Here is a 15209-nt window from a genome sequence, read left to right as displayed (position 1 = left end):
TGCAATATTGAATCAGGTTTTCACAAATAAATATGACAGTGTCTACTTGGTTACATCTCTGTTTGATGAATGCCTATCTGTAAGAACTGCAATAAATTTCTGAGGAGGTTAATGACCGGAACCTTTTAAGTAAAATTCTCCTGGCTTGCTTCTGAAAAAAAGTATTGTGGCAATTAAAATAAAATGCTCATCGCTCGGGGAAAACCAATCTAGAATGCCCCAGTTGTTTTTGTTTTTAAGGAATGAACCTTTTGAGGACAAGTCTATAAAACATCTTTATTTATTTGTTACATATGATGTTTAAATATAACTTTGCTTTCAAGCTTCAAACTTTTTTTTTAAACCCCTGGGAAAATAAGACTTTTGGTTCGCCTTAACAAAAACTGACCTAGGAAGAAACACTTTTAGCAAAATGTATTATAAAATTCACTAGAAAATACTGTCCTCTTTTTGCCAAAATGTTACATAAAATCCTTATTAAAAATACACACGTTACAAAAGAAAAAAGTATGAATATGCTATACATAGTGCTTTTGCTATGGACCAAGGGACCTGCATTCTGGGGAAAATACAGTGAAGCACATTAGATATTATGATGTCAACTTAAAATAGTGCAAACCAGAATAAATTACATCCTAAAATGGGAAGGCATGCAAGTCATTTCCTACGAATAGAACACAATGAAGCCAGAACAGGAAGCAATCACAACCACTATTTAAAAATGTTTTCCTTTTTATTACATTAATTTTTTTCAAAAATACTTTTCTTTACAATAGAACTCCTAGAAAATATTTACAACCTTCCTCTAATAAAATAGAACAGCAGTTAAATATATTTGAAAATAAGATGGGTTTTTCCATAAAATATATCTTTTAACTTTTTATATACAAGCTTTCTCAAAGAGGTCTAAATTCACTAATGAAAAACTATCTGATAGTAAACAGTAACTGCGTTGAAGACAAACCATTGGGAAGAAAATTTCTTTAGGGTGGGGAGAGATGGGGCGCTGAGGAGCTAAAACACAACACATACATGCAGGCAGAATCACTTCAGGAAAAAAATAAGTGCAATATTTTACTATGAAGTCAATTCTTTAAGTTGATATTGTGAAGAAAAATACTAATTCAGGAAAGTGAACTGTCTCATCAAGGAGGAGTTCTTTGGTTATTTCAAGTCAAAAATGCAAATGCTATACTGCATGGAAAATCAAAATTAAATTGTGCATTATATTTTTGCCTTGGCAACTCAGTTTATTTTAATGTTTTAAACTGGAACAGCCGGGCAAGTCTCCAAACAGAATGAGTACATTTGCTTTATAAACATTTTTCCGGGTGTTTGCTCCTTTGCTAGATAAGCTTTCATAGACCCAATAGCAGAACCATTCCAGAATCCCTCTCAGACACCCACAAGTGGAGGGAAGTAGTCACTGGGACAGATGGGATCAGCCAATATTACAGTTGGAATGGTTCTGGAATAGCTCTGCCACAAAGCTGATGCCCTCCCCAGGCAGTTCTGAACTCAGAACATAGAATAATTTGTCAGAAATGGCAGCAAATGAAAGACTTTTTTCCCCCTAAAAAAAGATAAAGGAAATCTTCAAGACCTCTTTTTCTGAAAACCGAATGGTGGCAATGAAAAGAACCTTTGTATTGATCTTCTGTCCATGGCTTTCCTGAGATTCAGAGGACACTGCCTGCGCGGGGCTGCTGTGGGTCTTCAGTGTGTGCTAGAAGCTTTTGCTGAGACAACTTAAAGATGCTCCAGTCCTATCCTCATGCTTCCACTGACATCCTCTTTAACATCAAACTATTACTGTGCCAGCAAAGTGCCCTGGTAGGACTGCCACACCTGCAGGAGCTGGGGTGTCAGAAGCGTCAGCTCTGTGCCGGGGCCGCATCCCAGCCTGAAGGCGCGCGCACTCATTTGCCCTGATGGAGGCCATGGAGGAGTCTGACTCAGCTCAAAAGCCTGAGCTCGATGCCATTTTTGAAGGATTACAGGTTTATTACCTTCAAGTACAAACAGCAACCCTGCCGGCAGGGACAGGAGGAGACAGAGCAGGGGTATGTAGCTTGGAGAATTCTAGAAGGGCTTTGGTAAATGACTTTAATGAATTCATTCATTGTTTGAATGTAAACACTGTAGCTGAAGTGGTATCTGAAACCATTTTTGTTGGCCTTTAATGCTATTTCCCTTGTATTTGCCATCAGATTTGTTAGACAACCCTTTTCCTCAGAGTTAGCGTCAAGGTAAACTTCGGTCCAGCACAGGAAAATGACAGCAGAATCCTAGTGAATGAGGTTTCACAGTACTTCCAAGTGGCACAGCGTAATTTCAGAACTCCACTGATCATTAACAGTGTGGCAAAAAAGAATCAGCTCTTCTGAGCTAGTTTTTGGGCCTCTTGGCATTCCAGGGACTTTAATCTGTGCTCTTCCACCATCCTCCCTGAAAACAGCCCTGGCAACTTAATAGTTGGGGTGATTTTCCTCCAGACGGATTTCTAGTCGGCTCAGGCCAACTGGAAAAGAAGCATGTGAAATTTAGAAGATCTGAGTTCTTGGAAATCCAAGGGATCCTGCTAACCCATGAATTGGAGTCAACCGGTCTTCACGGAACTGGGAAGAGGACGCACTTGCTCCAGGAATCACCTTCTTAGTAAATCACGGCCAGGGAGGAAAAGCCTGAAATGACACAGCACTCAGTTTTCAGAAACAGGCCAAGTGACGGGCAGGGCAGGGAGAAAAATGACTTTCACGTTTGGTCAACTCTTCAAATGACGTGTGTGCTAGAAGAAAGCTGTGGAACACAGGGCGGCCTTTGCTCACTGGAAAGCTACTTCCTAGTATGGTCTCCCGGCAAAGATGCCAAGTTCACTGCAAACTGCAGAATGAGGTCAGCATAAAAATGACTCTTGGTGGGAAAGGATGGCCCAAGACCCCAGCACAAAGAAAGTAGCCTGCTTTACACACACACACACACACACACACACACACACACACTCTCTCTCTCTCTCTCTCTCACTCACTCACTCATGCAAGCTTTGGGATAAAAGGCTACCAGGATGGTTGGCATCTGAAAGCAAAAGAACATGAACGTCAGGTTCATTCCCAACCAGGAATGAATTCATGGGAATGTAGCTCAGATGAAACACATCTTAAAGTAGGATTGTGCCAATTATTTATTCCCCCCCAACCTCCCACAAAACAATCGTTTTTAAATAAAAGGAAAAAACCCCGATTTTTTTCTAAACCTGAAAAAAACGACCACTTTTTAAACAGGTAGTTTAAAATGGTTACAAAACAAGCAGGCAGTTCAGCTTTCCTGATGAATGAGGATGGAGACCGTGGGTTTTCGCCGTCTCCAAGCGACACACAGGGCTTTAGAGTTCCGTGTCACCCTGAAGCAAAACTGAATCTTGATCATCCAAGAGGAGACCGGTGTCCACGACCTCGGCCTCTTCCATGACGCCTCCTAACTGCTGGACGACGTCGTCGTCGAGGATGTCCACGTCCTTGATGGGTTTGATCAGACTCAGCTGGTCCAGGGGCAGCAGCCCCGGCGGCCCCACCGGCCCCGTAGTCCTCTCAATCGTGGCTGCCATTTCGGCCGCAAAAGCCGCCTTCTGGGCTTTCTGCCTCTGCTGTTCCTCCTGCTGCCTGTGAGTTTTCATGTGTGCATTTCGGCTTTTGATCTTGAAGAAGACTCTATAAAAATGAAGAAAAAGAAGGATGTGAAATTTAGAAGATCTGAGTTCTTGGAACTCCAAGGGATCCTATAGGCAACAGCAGGTGCATGGTCTGCTGTCTGGTTTGGGGTGGCTCTGACAGAGTTCCCATCTCCTTAGCTCCCAAGACCTCCTCCCCTGGTGACCTGTGACCTCTCTTCTCTCCAAGCGTTCCAAGGAAAGGGGATGGGGACAGGAACACATTTACGGTGTGTTGGGCTTTCTCTCTGTGACAACGGAGGATGAATCCTCAAAGCTTTCCTGTCCATCTATGGCCTGGGGCACAAGCGTTTCTTTCCTCCTTATCTTCCCCGTTTCTCTCTCCAACACTGACCAAGCCCTCTCGACCAACCTGAGAATCCCCAAATCATGCTGCCAAGCTCTGTTGGTTCCCACCATAAAACAACCCATCCTTTGCCTCTGGCCTCCTGTCCCCGTCATTCCCGTCAAAATTCTAGAGGGTCTGCCTGCACACACGTACAGCGCCTCTTTCCTACACACTCTCCAACTGGACTGTCATCTCCTCCACTTCAGTCCAAGTGCTTGAGTTCGCTAGTGACCGTGTGGCCAAATCCAACAGCCCCTCTTCTGTCTTCATTGTACTGGACTTCTGAGCTGCACTGACCATTCCTCTTCGCCCAAGATCCCGTCTCGTTTTGGCCATTATATATCATAGTTCCCTCCTGCTTGCTTTAGAATGAAATAGTGGTTCTCAGCTAGGGGGGATTCTGCCTCCACAGGGAATATCTGGCAACGTCTGGAGACATTTTTGATGGTCGCAGCTGGGTGGTGGTAGTGGTACTTCTGGCATCGAGTGGGGAGATGCCAGGGATGTTGCTGAATACCCTACAATACAGAGGGCAGACCCTCTTCCCCAAATAAGGAATCATCAGACCCAAAATATCAGTGCCAAGGCTGAGAAATCCTGGGAAAAGGGGTCTGCCAAGTATGGTCAGTGGGCCAAATCCTGCCCACTGCCTGCATTTGTAAGTAAAGTTTTACCAGAACGCAGCCACGTTTATTTGTTTATGTATCGTCCATGGCTGCTTTTGCACTAACATGGCACATCTGAGTAGTTGTGACAGAGACAGAATGACCTGCAAAGCCTAAAATAGTTCTTTTTTTTTAAAGTTGAGAATTATGGGTTTTTTTTTGTTGTTGTTGTTGCTTTGGCTGCGTTGGGCCTTCGTTGCTGCACGTGGGCTTTCTCTAGCTGTGGCGAGCGGGGGCCACTCTTCGATGCGGTGAGCAGGCTTCTCATTGCAATGGCTTCTCTTGTTGTGGCTGGCGGGCTCTAGAGTGCAGGCTCAGTAGTTGTGGCGCACGGGCTTAGCTGCTCTGCGGCATGTGGGATCTTCCCAGACCAGGGATCGAACCTGTGTCCCCTGCATTGGCAGGCAGATTCTTAACCACTGTGCCGCCAGGAAAACCCAGCCTAAAATATTTCTATCTGGACCTTTTTCAGAGCAAGTTTGTCCAGATGTGAGACGGCCTGTTTTTAGAGAGGGAGGGTGGCATAAATATTTATTCCTGAGCTCATAAAGGGAAAAAAAAAACCCTGATTTCTAAGACCCCTGTCTTAGAACAGAGTTGATGAATCACCACTGGACATACTGAAAACTGTCTAACGTAATGAACATAATTTCAGCAGCTAAAAAAAGGATTCTGCAAACACGTGCCTGATGTTACTCCTCATCTGGAAAACCATACAAAATATTTCTGCCATAAAAATCTTAACTGGAGTTATGGTAGAAAAAGGTCCCAAGCAACATAAAAACAAGACAAGAAAAACATTTAATGGACGTCACTGAAAGACAACCAGAGCTTGAAATACTTATTTCTGGTTGTTAAAATGTCCTTTGTCGCCACCTAGTGGAATAAGGAGTTGTCGCCTGTTGGAGGGGAGTGAGTGGAGGAAAGATGCTGGTTCCTCTGGGAAGAAACTGGTTGAGACCCTCCTTCCCTGCCTCTCCCACCCCAGGGCAAGCAGGGGGGAGTCCTACTGAGGAGGTTTCCCTATTTCAAGTAAGTAAGCCCCATGATCAATCCAGGGGCTCATTTATTCCTTGCTGACATGAAGATGATATCATGTCCTGGCTCTGAAGGACATTGGAGCCCAGAGGAGGGGACCCACGCCTAAGTCTATCTCCCCATCTCTGCAGGAAGAGAGTTGCTAGTTCCAACTCACTTTGGCAGGTGCCACTGACCTATGGCTAAGAGCACCTACCTCATCGGGCTTAAGATTAAATTAATCAATGCACGTAAACATCCTTTAAAACAGTGCCAGGCAAATACTGAGTAACTGATAAACAACAGAATTATTAAGATGCCTGAAATACACCTGAAATATTCCATGAGGATGAATATTATAAACAGAGGTCCCAGTTGGCCTCATTCATACAACAAGGGATGTTCCCTTGGTAGAGTTTCAGCAGCTACCTCGTGGGCATCTCTCCAGGTAACACTGCACGTTTGAGACACTGGAGGTTACAGGAAGAGAAACTCGGCAAGGCTCCTAAAAGAAGTCACTTATGACAACCCTTCCTGGAGGCAGACTCACCGAGAGGTAAACTGGAATTCTATACTAGATGCTGTGGGAGGGAACTGTGTGCATCTCACCATCAGTGATAAATAAATAAGCAAACAAAGCAAACCACTAGGCTGGAACAGTGGTCAGAAGCCCAGGCTCTGTACTTGAACACATAGGGGTTCAAATCTCAGTTCTGCTTTTACTGGGGGTATGACCTGGGGCAAGTAAATTTACCTAATGTTCAGTCCTTGTTTGTAAAAACAAGGATAAAACAGTATCTGCGCCACATGGAGTTTCTGTGTGGGGATTAAATGATCTCATCTACATGAAGTATGTAACAAAATTAAGTGCTTAGTAAACGTTATTTAATGCTGTTATTACCACCTACTCTCAGTTTCCCCTTTTCATTGTTTTAAATTACACTTAAAACGGCAGAGATGACAAACAGACTTTACCTCATGAGTCAGCTCTGATCAATTGGTTGTGCCAGCTTGAAGCATTAGGATTTAAAGGATTTGAAAGGATTTGAGTCTTAACTTAATGTGGTAGCAAAAAGTATAGCAATTGATTAGTGATGTCTGCCCTGGGTGCAGGAATGAGCAGTATTGGTAGGAAAGCCATCTCTGCCACAGAGAGTTCCTGATTAGATGTTTTAGAGCCTTTCTCAAATCACTCGGCAGGGATGCAAAGAGAGCAGTCAGTACTAGTGAATATGGTTTGGGTGTGAAGGGAAGAGGTGGGAATCAGAGTTCCATCCATCATTTCTGGAAAAGAGTGAAGTTTTGTCACTAGAGATTTGCTCTCTGATGATGTCCATCCTTATTAGGCTTTAGGACATCAGAATGACCGTATTCTGAGTCAGAGACAAGGTCCACTCACCATGAGGCACCACGTAGACCCCAAGGATGAAATGAGGAAAAACTGGAGAGTCTGGGTTCTTTTTCTACCTGGAGACACCTCAGACCACCTTGGCCCAACCCCTACAGAGGCATTATTCATCACACACTTAGATTCAGTCCCTGGCCCAATTCTACCTACTTGCCACACTCCTTGCAGGGGAAGATGGTGGTGGGGTCTGTCTCGCCGCTGGTGGTGCTGTGAGATGGTGAGCTCTTCACTGAGCAGTACCCGCTCTGGGCGCTGCCAGGCTTCTGCTTTCCAGAGGGAACAGCACCCCGAGCTTTGGTCACCTGGTTGGTGCCACCGTGGATGCGGGCATGGCCGTTCAGTGCCTGTCGGGAGCTGAACACCTGGGGAAGAAAGGGAGTGACATGACATCTACAGTCCTGAAAAGGAAATTAGGGTTATTAGTTACTCATTGGTAGAACATGTGATACTCGAAACAGTGTCTAATGACAAGGCATAGGGGTTTTACATAAGCAAACTCTGGGCAAATGCCACAGAAAGTAGAGAACAAATACCACAACCACAAGCGCTGTGCCAGTAAAAAACCCATCACTGTTATAACCAAAGACTAGGGCTCAATCCAGTGCCTCCATCTCACAGGGAGGCCATTGGGCCATTTCCCCTCTGAACACCTTATTTTTTCCATCTGTAAAATGAGAGGGTTTGGACCAGCTTTCAAACTTTTTAACAGCCAGAAGCTACCTTCCATCCCTTTTTTCTTTTTTCTTTTTTCCTTTCCTTTCCTTTCTTTACTTAAAAAAATCAGGTCTTATTCAAAAGCTCAAAGCAGAGGTACTCTGGCTGAAATAGACAGCCTCCCAAAATTGAATCCATTTGCTCAGCTCTATCTCCCCTCTAGGAAGCCCTCGAACCCCAAGAGACACAGCTTGGAAGACACTGACTAGCTGCTCTGATATAATCTATATGTTATTTCTAAGCCCCAATCAGTAGCCCAGTGTTGAAGCAACGTTTCCGACCCCGACATTGTACTGCAGGATGAAAAAAAGGGGAACGACCTGGTCTTTTGACGGCTGCCATAATGCACGGTTTCCCAACCTCAGTATTACTGACATTTGGGACTGGATGATTCCTTGCTGTGGGGCTGTCCTGGGCATCACAGGGTCTTCAGCAGCAACCCTGGCCTCTCTACCCACCAGATGCCAGGAGCACCTCCCTAGATGTGATAAAAATGTCTCCGGACGTTGCCAAATGTTCATGGGGAACAAACTCATTCCCGGCAGAGATCCACTGCTGTAAAGGGATGTAATCCACACCCCTGAATTCCAAGAGCTCTGACTTCCAGATTGCTAAATGCATCAGCTAGCGGGAGTACCCACTGAACTGTCCAGACACAGATGGTCACTCTGTGTTAAGTTCATGAGTTCTGTTTATAGTCTTGCAGGGAAAAAAAAAAATCTTGCGCTGATTTAGCAACCAAAACCTCCATGGTTAGGCACCGAATAAAACTAACATGGTTTTTCCCTGTTGTTTTTTAAAGTCACGAAAAAATATTCACCTTGCTGAGCATTTTTGATTGGGTAAAGTAAAAGATGATTTCCCGCTCAGGAAAGAATTTACTGTACACCCAAACTATGAATTGAGGAAGCATCCAATTTCTAAACAAATTCACCAAGGACACTGTCATTTAAAGTCACATCTCATAGCTAGTGGGAAGCAGCCACATAACACAGGGAGATCAGCTCGGTGCTTTGTGACCACCTAGAGGGGTGGGATAGGGAGGGTGGGAGGGAGACGCAAGAGGGAGGAGACATGGGGATATATGTATACATATAGCTGATTCACTTCGTTATAAAGCAGAAACTAGGACATCATTGTAAAGCAATTCTACTCCAATAAAGATGTGTAAAACATAAATAGAAAGTCACATCTTAATCATCCCCTAAAGGAAGTGCTGTATACAATACGGCAATGATGGAGTGAAGCGTCCAGCTCATTAAACATCAAAGATAGAAACAAGCTAGCAATTTCTTAGGTTCTCTTCAGAGCTAACGCAAAATGTATGTATCATTTAAAAGGAGTTTTTCATTTTTTCTTAAATGTAAATCAAGTGAATTTCTGCTTTAGGATCTAACTATTTTAAAGACTGTTGCTTTCTTCATCTAAGTGACAGACTCAATAAGCGGCATTCAATGCACTCTGGAAAACAGTATTATCCTGTGTAACACACAAGCAAGGATAAGCACTAACTTGGGGAAAACAGGGCTTCATATGAAAGGAGCAACATTCTAAGTTTTTGCATAATACCTCTAGACCTTGCCTGCACAGGTGTGCCCAGCTTTTAGAAACTTGATTTGGGAAAAGCTCAACAATTCAGATGAGTGGGGTACCCAGGGGACTGAGAGTCCAAAGTTAACAATTAAAAAAACATATCCATTAAAATACACAGGGAGCCTTAGATCAGGCCAGTACAGATTCTGTAAGGCCATCCTTTAGTGATCAAATGGTGAACTGTTTTTATTTTAGCTAAATGATGCTTCTAATGTACTTGAAAAGTACTAGGTTAGGTAATTACACAGACACCTTTTTAGCCTGTTTACATGAATAATTTGCTTAGTAAATCTTGTTTGCTTCCCCCCAAAAGTACAAAGATAAACTTTAGCTAAATCTTTGTAATTATGCCATAAAAAGACACTCCTTCTCTGTGGGCTCTCCCACTGCATTTAAATGCATGTCTCCAGGACATGACCTGTGTGACACAGCCCAGGAGGAGTGGGGGGGCACCAAGTAACGAGGAGTGTTAGTTCTGGAGACCAAGGTCCATTGCAGAGCCTGAATCACATGCTCCCTGAGGGCAGGGACGGACCTGTGTCTTCCAAGCACGTGCACAGTGCTTAACAGAGAACACACACTCCAGAAATATCTACGGGCTGAATGAATAAGTAAATGGATGAAAGAAAGAAAAGCATGGCCACATGGACTTCCCTCTGCCAAACTTTCACTGCTGAAAGTACACCTTTTGCAAAGTGTATCATCTCTTAAAGCCGGGCACAGCTGTATGTACGGCTCTCAGGAGTCCCAGATCCCTGGAGGGTGCAGAGACACTTACAGCTCCACAGTTGGGCATTTCACAGATGAAGGAGCCTGAGGGCTGGCCCAGGGCTTGCAGGGGCGGCCCCTCTGTGGAAGCCAGGACCGGGCCTGGTGGTGGCTCTGGAGACTTGGGCAATTCACTCTCCTCTTCTCTCGTGGATTTCCTGTCTTCTTCTGGGTCTTCCTCCTCCTCCTGTACCTCTTCATCTTCTTCACTCGTCTGGTGTTACGGCAATAAAAGCAAAAGGGGGAAAATCCCCAAATGGCATGTTTAGTGATGAACAGAACCCAGGGGCTAGGAGAAGAGAGAGGGGCTGGACGCTGGGGCTGCATCGGCTTCTTTGTGCATAAGGAAGGGCTGGCAGAGGCCTCTGGGGAGCGATACGGTTTCTACAAGGTTGGTCATTGGACACTTGGAATTCTGAGGGCAAGGAAGTCCCCCCAGCCCACTTTGGGTTCCCTTATCACTTATAAAAACATATCCTAAGGCAGAGGATATACAGATTTCTGTATGTAGAGTTTCTCCCCCTTGTTTGAGACCCGCAGACCTTGACACTGACTAAAACACAGGCAGGATACCCCACTTGCAGCAGCTCTGCCTCCCCAGAGCAGTGAGAAGGGTTTTCAAGCAGTAATGACACTGTGGAGCCCCTCTGGACAGAGACTAAAGACCTATCAGGATTTGTTTTTAAAGGTCTTCTAACACACTTCCTTGCAAGATGCCCGAGATATTGATTTGACCTGTGGAAGGCACATGACCCATGGCATTCTGATGCACTTCTTCTCTGTTCTTGTCAGAAAATAGGATCAGAGACTGAACCACAGTGACTCTGAAAAGGAGCAGAAATGGAAGGGGATATTCCCTTTTATTTATCATGTGCTATATATATATATATATATATATATATATATTTTGGTCTCTGATCATGGTCTCTGATCATGGGCCCTCTATAAAAAAGAATAAGAAAAATATTTCTATGAATAATTATCCTCTTTGTGACTGTGTCCCCTCCCTCTGCTTCAGAACAGCAACAAGGTGCAGAATTAAGCAGAAGGTCCTGACCTTCGTCAAGGTTAACAAGACAGTTAACGGAATAGCCTGGAGGAGGTACCTGGGCTGGGTGGGGATGGGGGCCAGGGATCTAGGAGGCCCTTTTAGTGAACTACCTACCTTACTCTGCAATCTCAGTCCTCACGGGGGTCGGGTGGGGCGAGGGTGTGTGTGTAAGGGATGCTTGCTCCTCCGGGCCTAGAAGGACTGAGGACCAGGGATGGGAATTCCGTGTTATGTCAACCTCATTTTAGCGTCTATTTTACAGCACTTCGCGGTGTACAAAGTGTGTTTGCTGTGTCACTGAATAGGCTGTAAACAGTCCTCCTAGTTTGCAAATGAAGACACAAAAGGGATGTCTGGCTGCCTTCCACCCTGATGGGTCATCTGTCTCTGCTGGGCTCTCTGCACACCCACTGCTTAAAGCATGTGGGCTGGGGGACTTCCCTGGTGGCACAGTGGTTAAGAGTCTGCCCGCCAATGCAGGGGGCACGGGTTTGATCCCTGGTCTGGGAAGATTCCACATGCTGTGGAGTGGCAAAGCCCGTGCGTCACAACTACTGAGCCTGCGCTCTAGAGCCCACGAGCCACAACTAGACTCCGTGTGCCACAACTACTGAAGCCCGCGCGCCTAGAGCCCGTGGTCCGCAACGAGAGAGGCCACCGCCATGAGGGGCCCGTGCACCATGGCGAGGGGTGGCCCCCGCTCGCCGCAACTAGAGAAAGCCCGCGCAGCAACGAAGATCCTACGCAGCCAAAAAGAACAAAAAACAAAAAAAAAAAACATGCACATGGTCTGCAGTTTGGTTTACCCCAGAGAGTAATGTAACTCTGGGTAAGCCTACAATTCTTAGAACCTGGAAGCCGGAATTTCCAAGAAGAATAAAGATTTCTGAGAGTAGCAGTACCCCAGGATCCAGAAACCACCAGTTTTCTCTCTCCAGTTTGGATTGGGGATGGGAGAGAAAGATAATCCCAGTAAATACGGGCGTTTAGCACACTCCTCACTGTTTCAGTATTATCCTTATTTAATATGGTATATATGCATATTTGAGACCATGTATTAACAGGGTATACTTAAGAAATGGTCCCAGTTTCCAGTGGGTAAATTAGGATTAATCAGTAATGATTACATTTGCTGAAAGACTTCAACGAATACAGATGTAGGCTTAATACATTTTACAGAGTGATTTATGGTATAAGCTTACAGATCTCTTACTAGTATAGAATATACAGGTTGATATCACTTAAATGGCCTTATTCTCATATGAATCAACCACCTTCCAACCTCAGAGAATTTCAGGTAAAATCATGTTACGTCTAACTCCACGGGTTCGCTCCATTCCTTTACAGAACTGGAACTCTGTGGTCTCAGGTACCAGGATATTAAGCAGACGGAGGCCTACAGCTCACCATTTACAGTAAATTACATGGTAACTTTCAATGGCAATGGCACTTATTCCACAGCAGTTGTTAAACAATTTTCAAGTTGTTATACAAATTTATACAATTTTCTCACCATGCTATTGTTTGACAGCTCTTAAAAGTTCCATAGAGCCATTAAATTACAGATCAAATTATACTGTCCTGTGACTATATATGTCTCATGAACGTAGACAGGTTTACTTCAAACGGCAATCTACGCATGTTCACAAAATGATTTATCATCAAGTGAAAGTGCTCACCAATGTGACGAGAGATGCAAAGACAGAGGACAAAACCCTAACATGTAGCACTCTGTATCAACAAGTTGGCCATTTCGTGATGCATCATGAAAGGAAACATTTGGTATTATTCCAAAATTGGCAGAAAAGTGGGCAAGTACAGAGCAGGGAGATGGTTATGTATTACACAAAGTGCTCAAAACCCTGAGTCCAAATAAGAGTTTCTTGAGGAGATTTTTATTTCTCAGGCCTGCAAATGGCATTTGTATTACGAGAAGTTTATAAGTTAAAACACAAATGCTCAACAACCCAAATTTCTTCAACGACACAAATTTGAGTGTTACAGTCACTGATGAATGATGATGGTGATGACAACATACTGAAGGCCTGCTGTGAATCAGGGACTATACACACACACACACACACACACACACACACACACACTGCTAGTTTTCACAAAAATCCTGCACAATATTTTTTTTTCATTAAAAAAAATTTATTTATTTAGGCCACACCATGCAGCTTGCTGGATCTTAGTTCCCCAGCCAGGGATTGAACCTGGGCCCTCAGAACCTCAGCAGTGAAAGCATGGAGTCCTAACCACTGGACCACCAGGGAATTCCCTACAAATTTTTATTTTTTATTTTACTTTTTATTTTTTTTTGCGGTACCTGGGCCTCTCACTGTTGTGGCCTCTCCCGTTGCGGAGCACAGGCTCCGGACGCGCAGGCTCAGCGGCCATGGCTCACGGGCCCAGCTGCTCCGCGGCATGTGGGATCTTCCCAGACCAGGGCACGAACCTGTGTCCCCTGCATCGGCAGGCGGACTCTTAACCACTGCGCCACCAGGGAAGCCCCAAATTTTTACTTTTTAAACAAATGAGAAATTGGCGAGAGAACTAATTTTCCCCAGAGCACACAGCTGGTAAAGAAACTGAATTGAGATTTAAACCCTGCACCATCTGATTCTAAAGCCTCAGCCTTAGCTCCTTGCCTGCCTGCACATGTCCACAGATGCACATCTGTCCATCTGGACATGGCTTAGGTTTTCAGCTCAAACACAGAGCTAAACCTCTCAAAACCATTGAGAACCAGCCGCCTTTCTGTGTCAGTGGGAAGGAGGATGTTCCCCAGGCCCCTTGTCAGTGGATCGCACTGCAGGCAATTCAGGCCTGGGACCGTGGGGGAGCTGTGCCCTCGGAGCCCTGACCGCTGTCTTCTAAAGTCAGGTAACTGCCTCAGCTGGTTTCTTTTTCTTTTTTTTTTGCGGTACGCGGGCCTCTCACTGTCGTGGCCTCTCCTGTTGCGGAGCACAGGCTCCGGACGCGCAGGCTCAGCGGCCATGGCTCACGGGCCCACCCGCTCCGCGGCATGTGGGATCTTCCCGGACCGGGGCACGGACCCGTGTTCCCTGCATTGGCAGGCAGACTCTCAACCACTGCACCACCAGGGAAGCCCTCAGCTGGTTTCTTGAACTGTGCTGAATTTTGCTCACAGCCAGACCCACAGGTTCGCCTTGAGTGGAAGCAGGAGCCTGGGCAGGAAACAGGAAGCTGTGGCCAGCACTTCCCTCTCGCCTCCTCAGCAGAGCCCACCTTGGCCTCCTCTTCGGCCTGCAAGGGTGGAAGGGCCTGTGACGGTCTCAGGCCAGAAGTCAGGTCACCTGCTGGATGAGCTTGTGCTATGCTGACCTCCTGGCCCCTAAAGAGCAGTCACTCCTCACCCTCCTTCCTTCCCCCCCGTCTCCCTCGAAAAGTCCCTGAGCTACCCGACTGTGCTCCATATGGGGGGAATATACTCCCTTTAATAAAATATTGAGGAGAGTTACCCAAGTGTCCCAGGCAGGCCCAGAGGACAAGAGCAGGACCCCCTCCCAGGACTGTGCCTCCTGCACCTTCCCCGTCCTTGCATGGTCCCAGTTTTTCATCTCCACTTGGCAAACTATCCTCAGAAGGCTGACTGTGTCTTCACAGTGCCCTAAAGGGAGTTGTGAGCTACCACAGTGGCCTTGAATCAAGATTTTCTTTTTCTGGGGGGGCCTGAGTCATCTCTGCACATTAAGCTCACGGGTCACAAGGTGTGGTTGCACCTGACCCAGCCTAACACCGGCTCCTGGCGAATAAGCCCAGGGAGGTGTGGTGCCTGGGGTGACGTCTTAACCTTTCCTCCTCAGTCTGAGGCTACACGCTGGCTCGGGCCTTTCCACCCACCTGCAAGACACTGCTGGCCCAAGATGGCGCCTGTGCCTAACGTGGTCACACCTTCCTTAGTAGCCCTCCTC

The 15209-nt window shown here is 45.7% G+C and overlaps 1 protein-coding gene across 7 annotated transcripts in view; it reads right to left on the bottom strand.

The window, feature by feature from the left end:
• Window positions 1-15209, bottom strand: part of TRERF1 (transcriptional regulating factor 1) — a 204383-nt gene continuing 189174 nt past the window's right edge. For 5 of the 7 annotated variants that reach the window (XM_029243689.1, XM_029243691.1, XM_029243688.1 and 2 more), the window contains 3 exons: window positions 10231-10434; window positions 7296-7543; window positions 1-3707 (listed from right to left, as the gene is read on the bottom strand). In XM_029243689.1, coding sequence (XP_029099522.1) covers window positions 3383-3707; window positions 7296-7543; window positions 10231-10434 — 777 coding nt within the window. In that variant the 3' untranslated portion in view covers window positions 1-3382. The remainder of the gene's footprint in view (window positions 3708-7295; window positions 7544-10230; window positions 10435-15209) is intronic. The other 2 variants (XM_029243692.1, XM_029243695.1) reach the window with 1 other exon arrangement.

Source organism: Monodon monoceros, unplaced genomic scaffold, assembly GCF_005190385.1.
Source record: "Monodon monoceros isolate NGI ecotype Baffin Bay Population unplaced genomic scaffold, NGI_Narwhal_1 Super_Scaffold_3, whole genome shotgun sequence".
NCBI lineage: Eukaryota > Metazoa > Chordata > Mammalia > Artiodactyla > Monodontidae > Monodon > Monodon monoceros.
The sequence above is the reverse complement of the archived record's forward strand: the minus strand, read 5'-3'. Positions and strand labels throughout refer to the sequence as shown.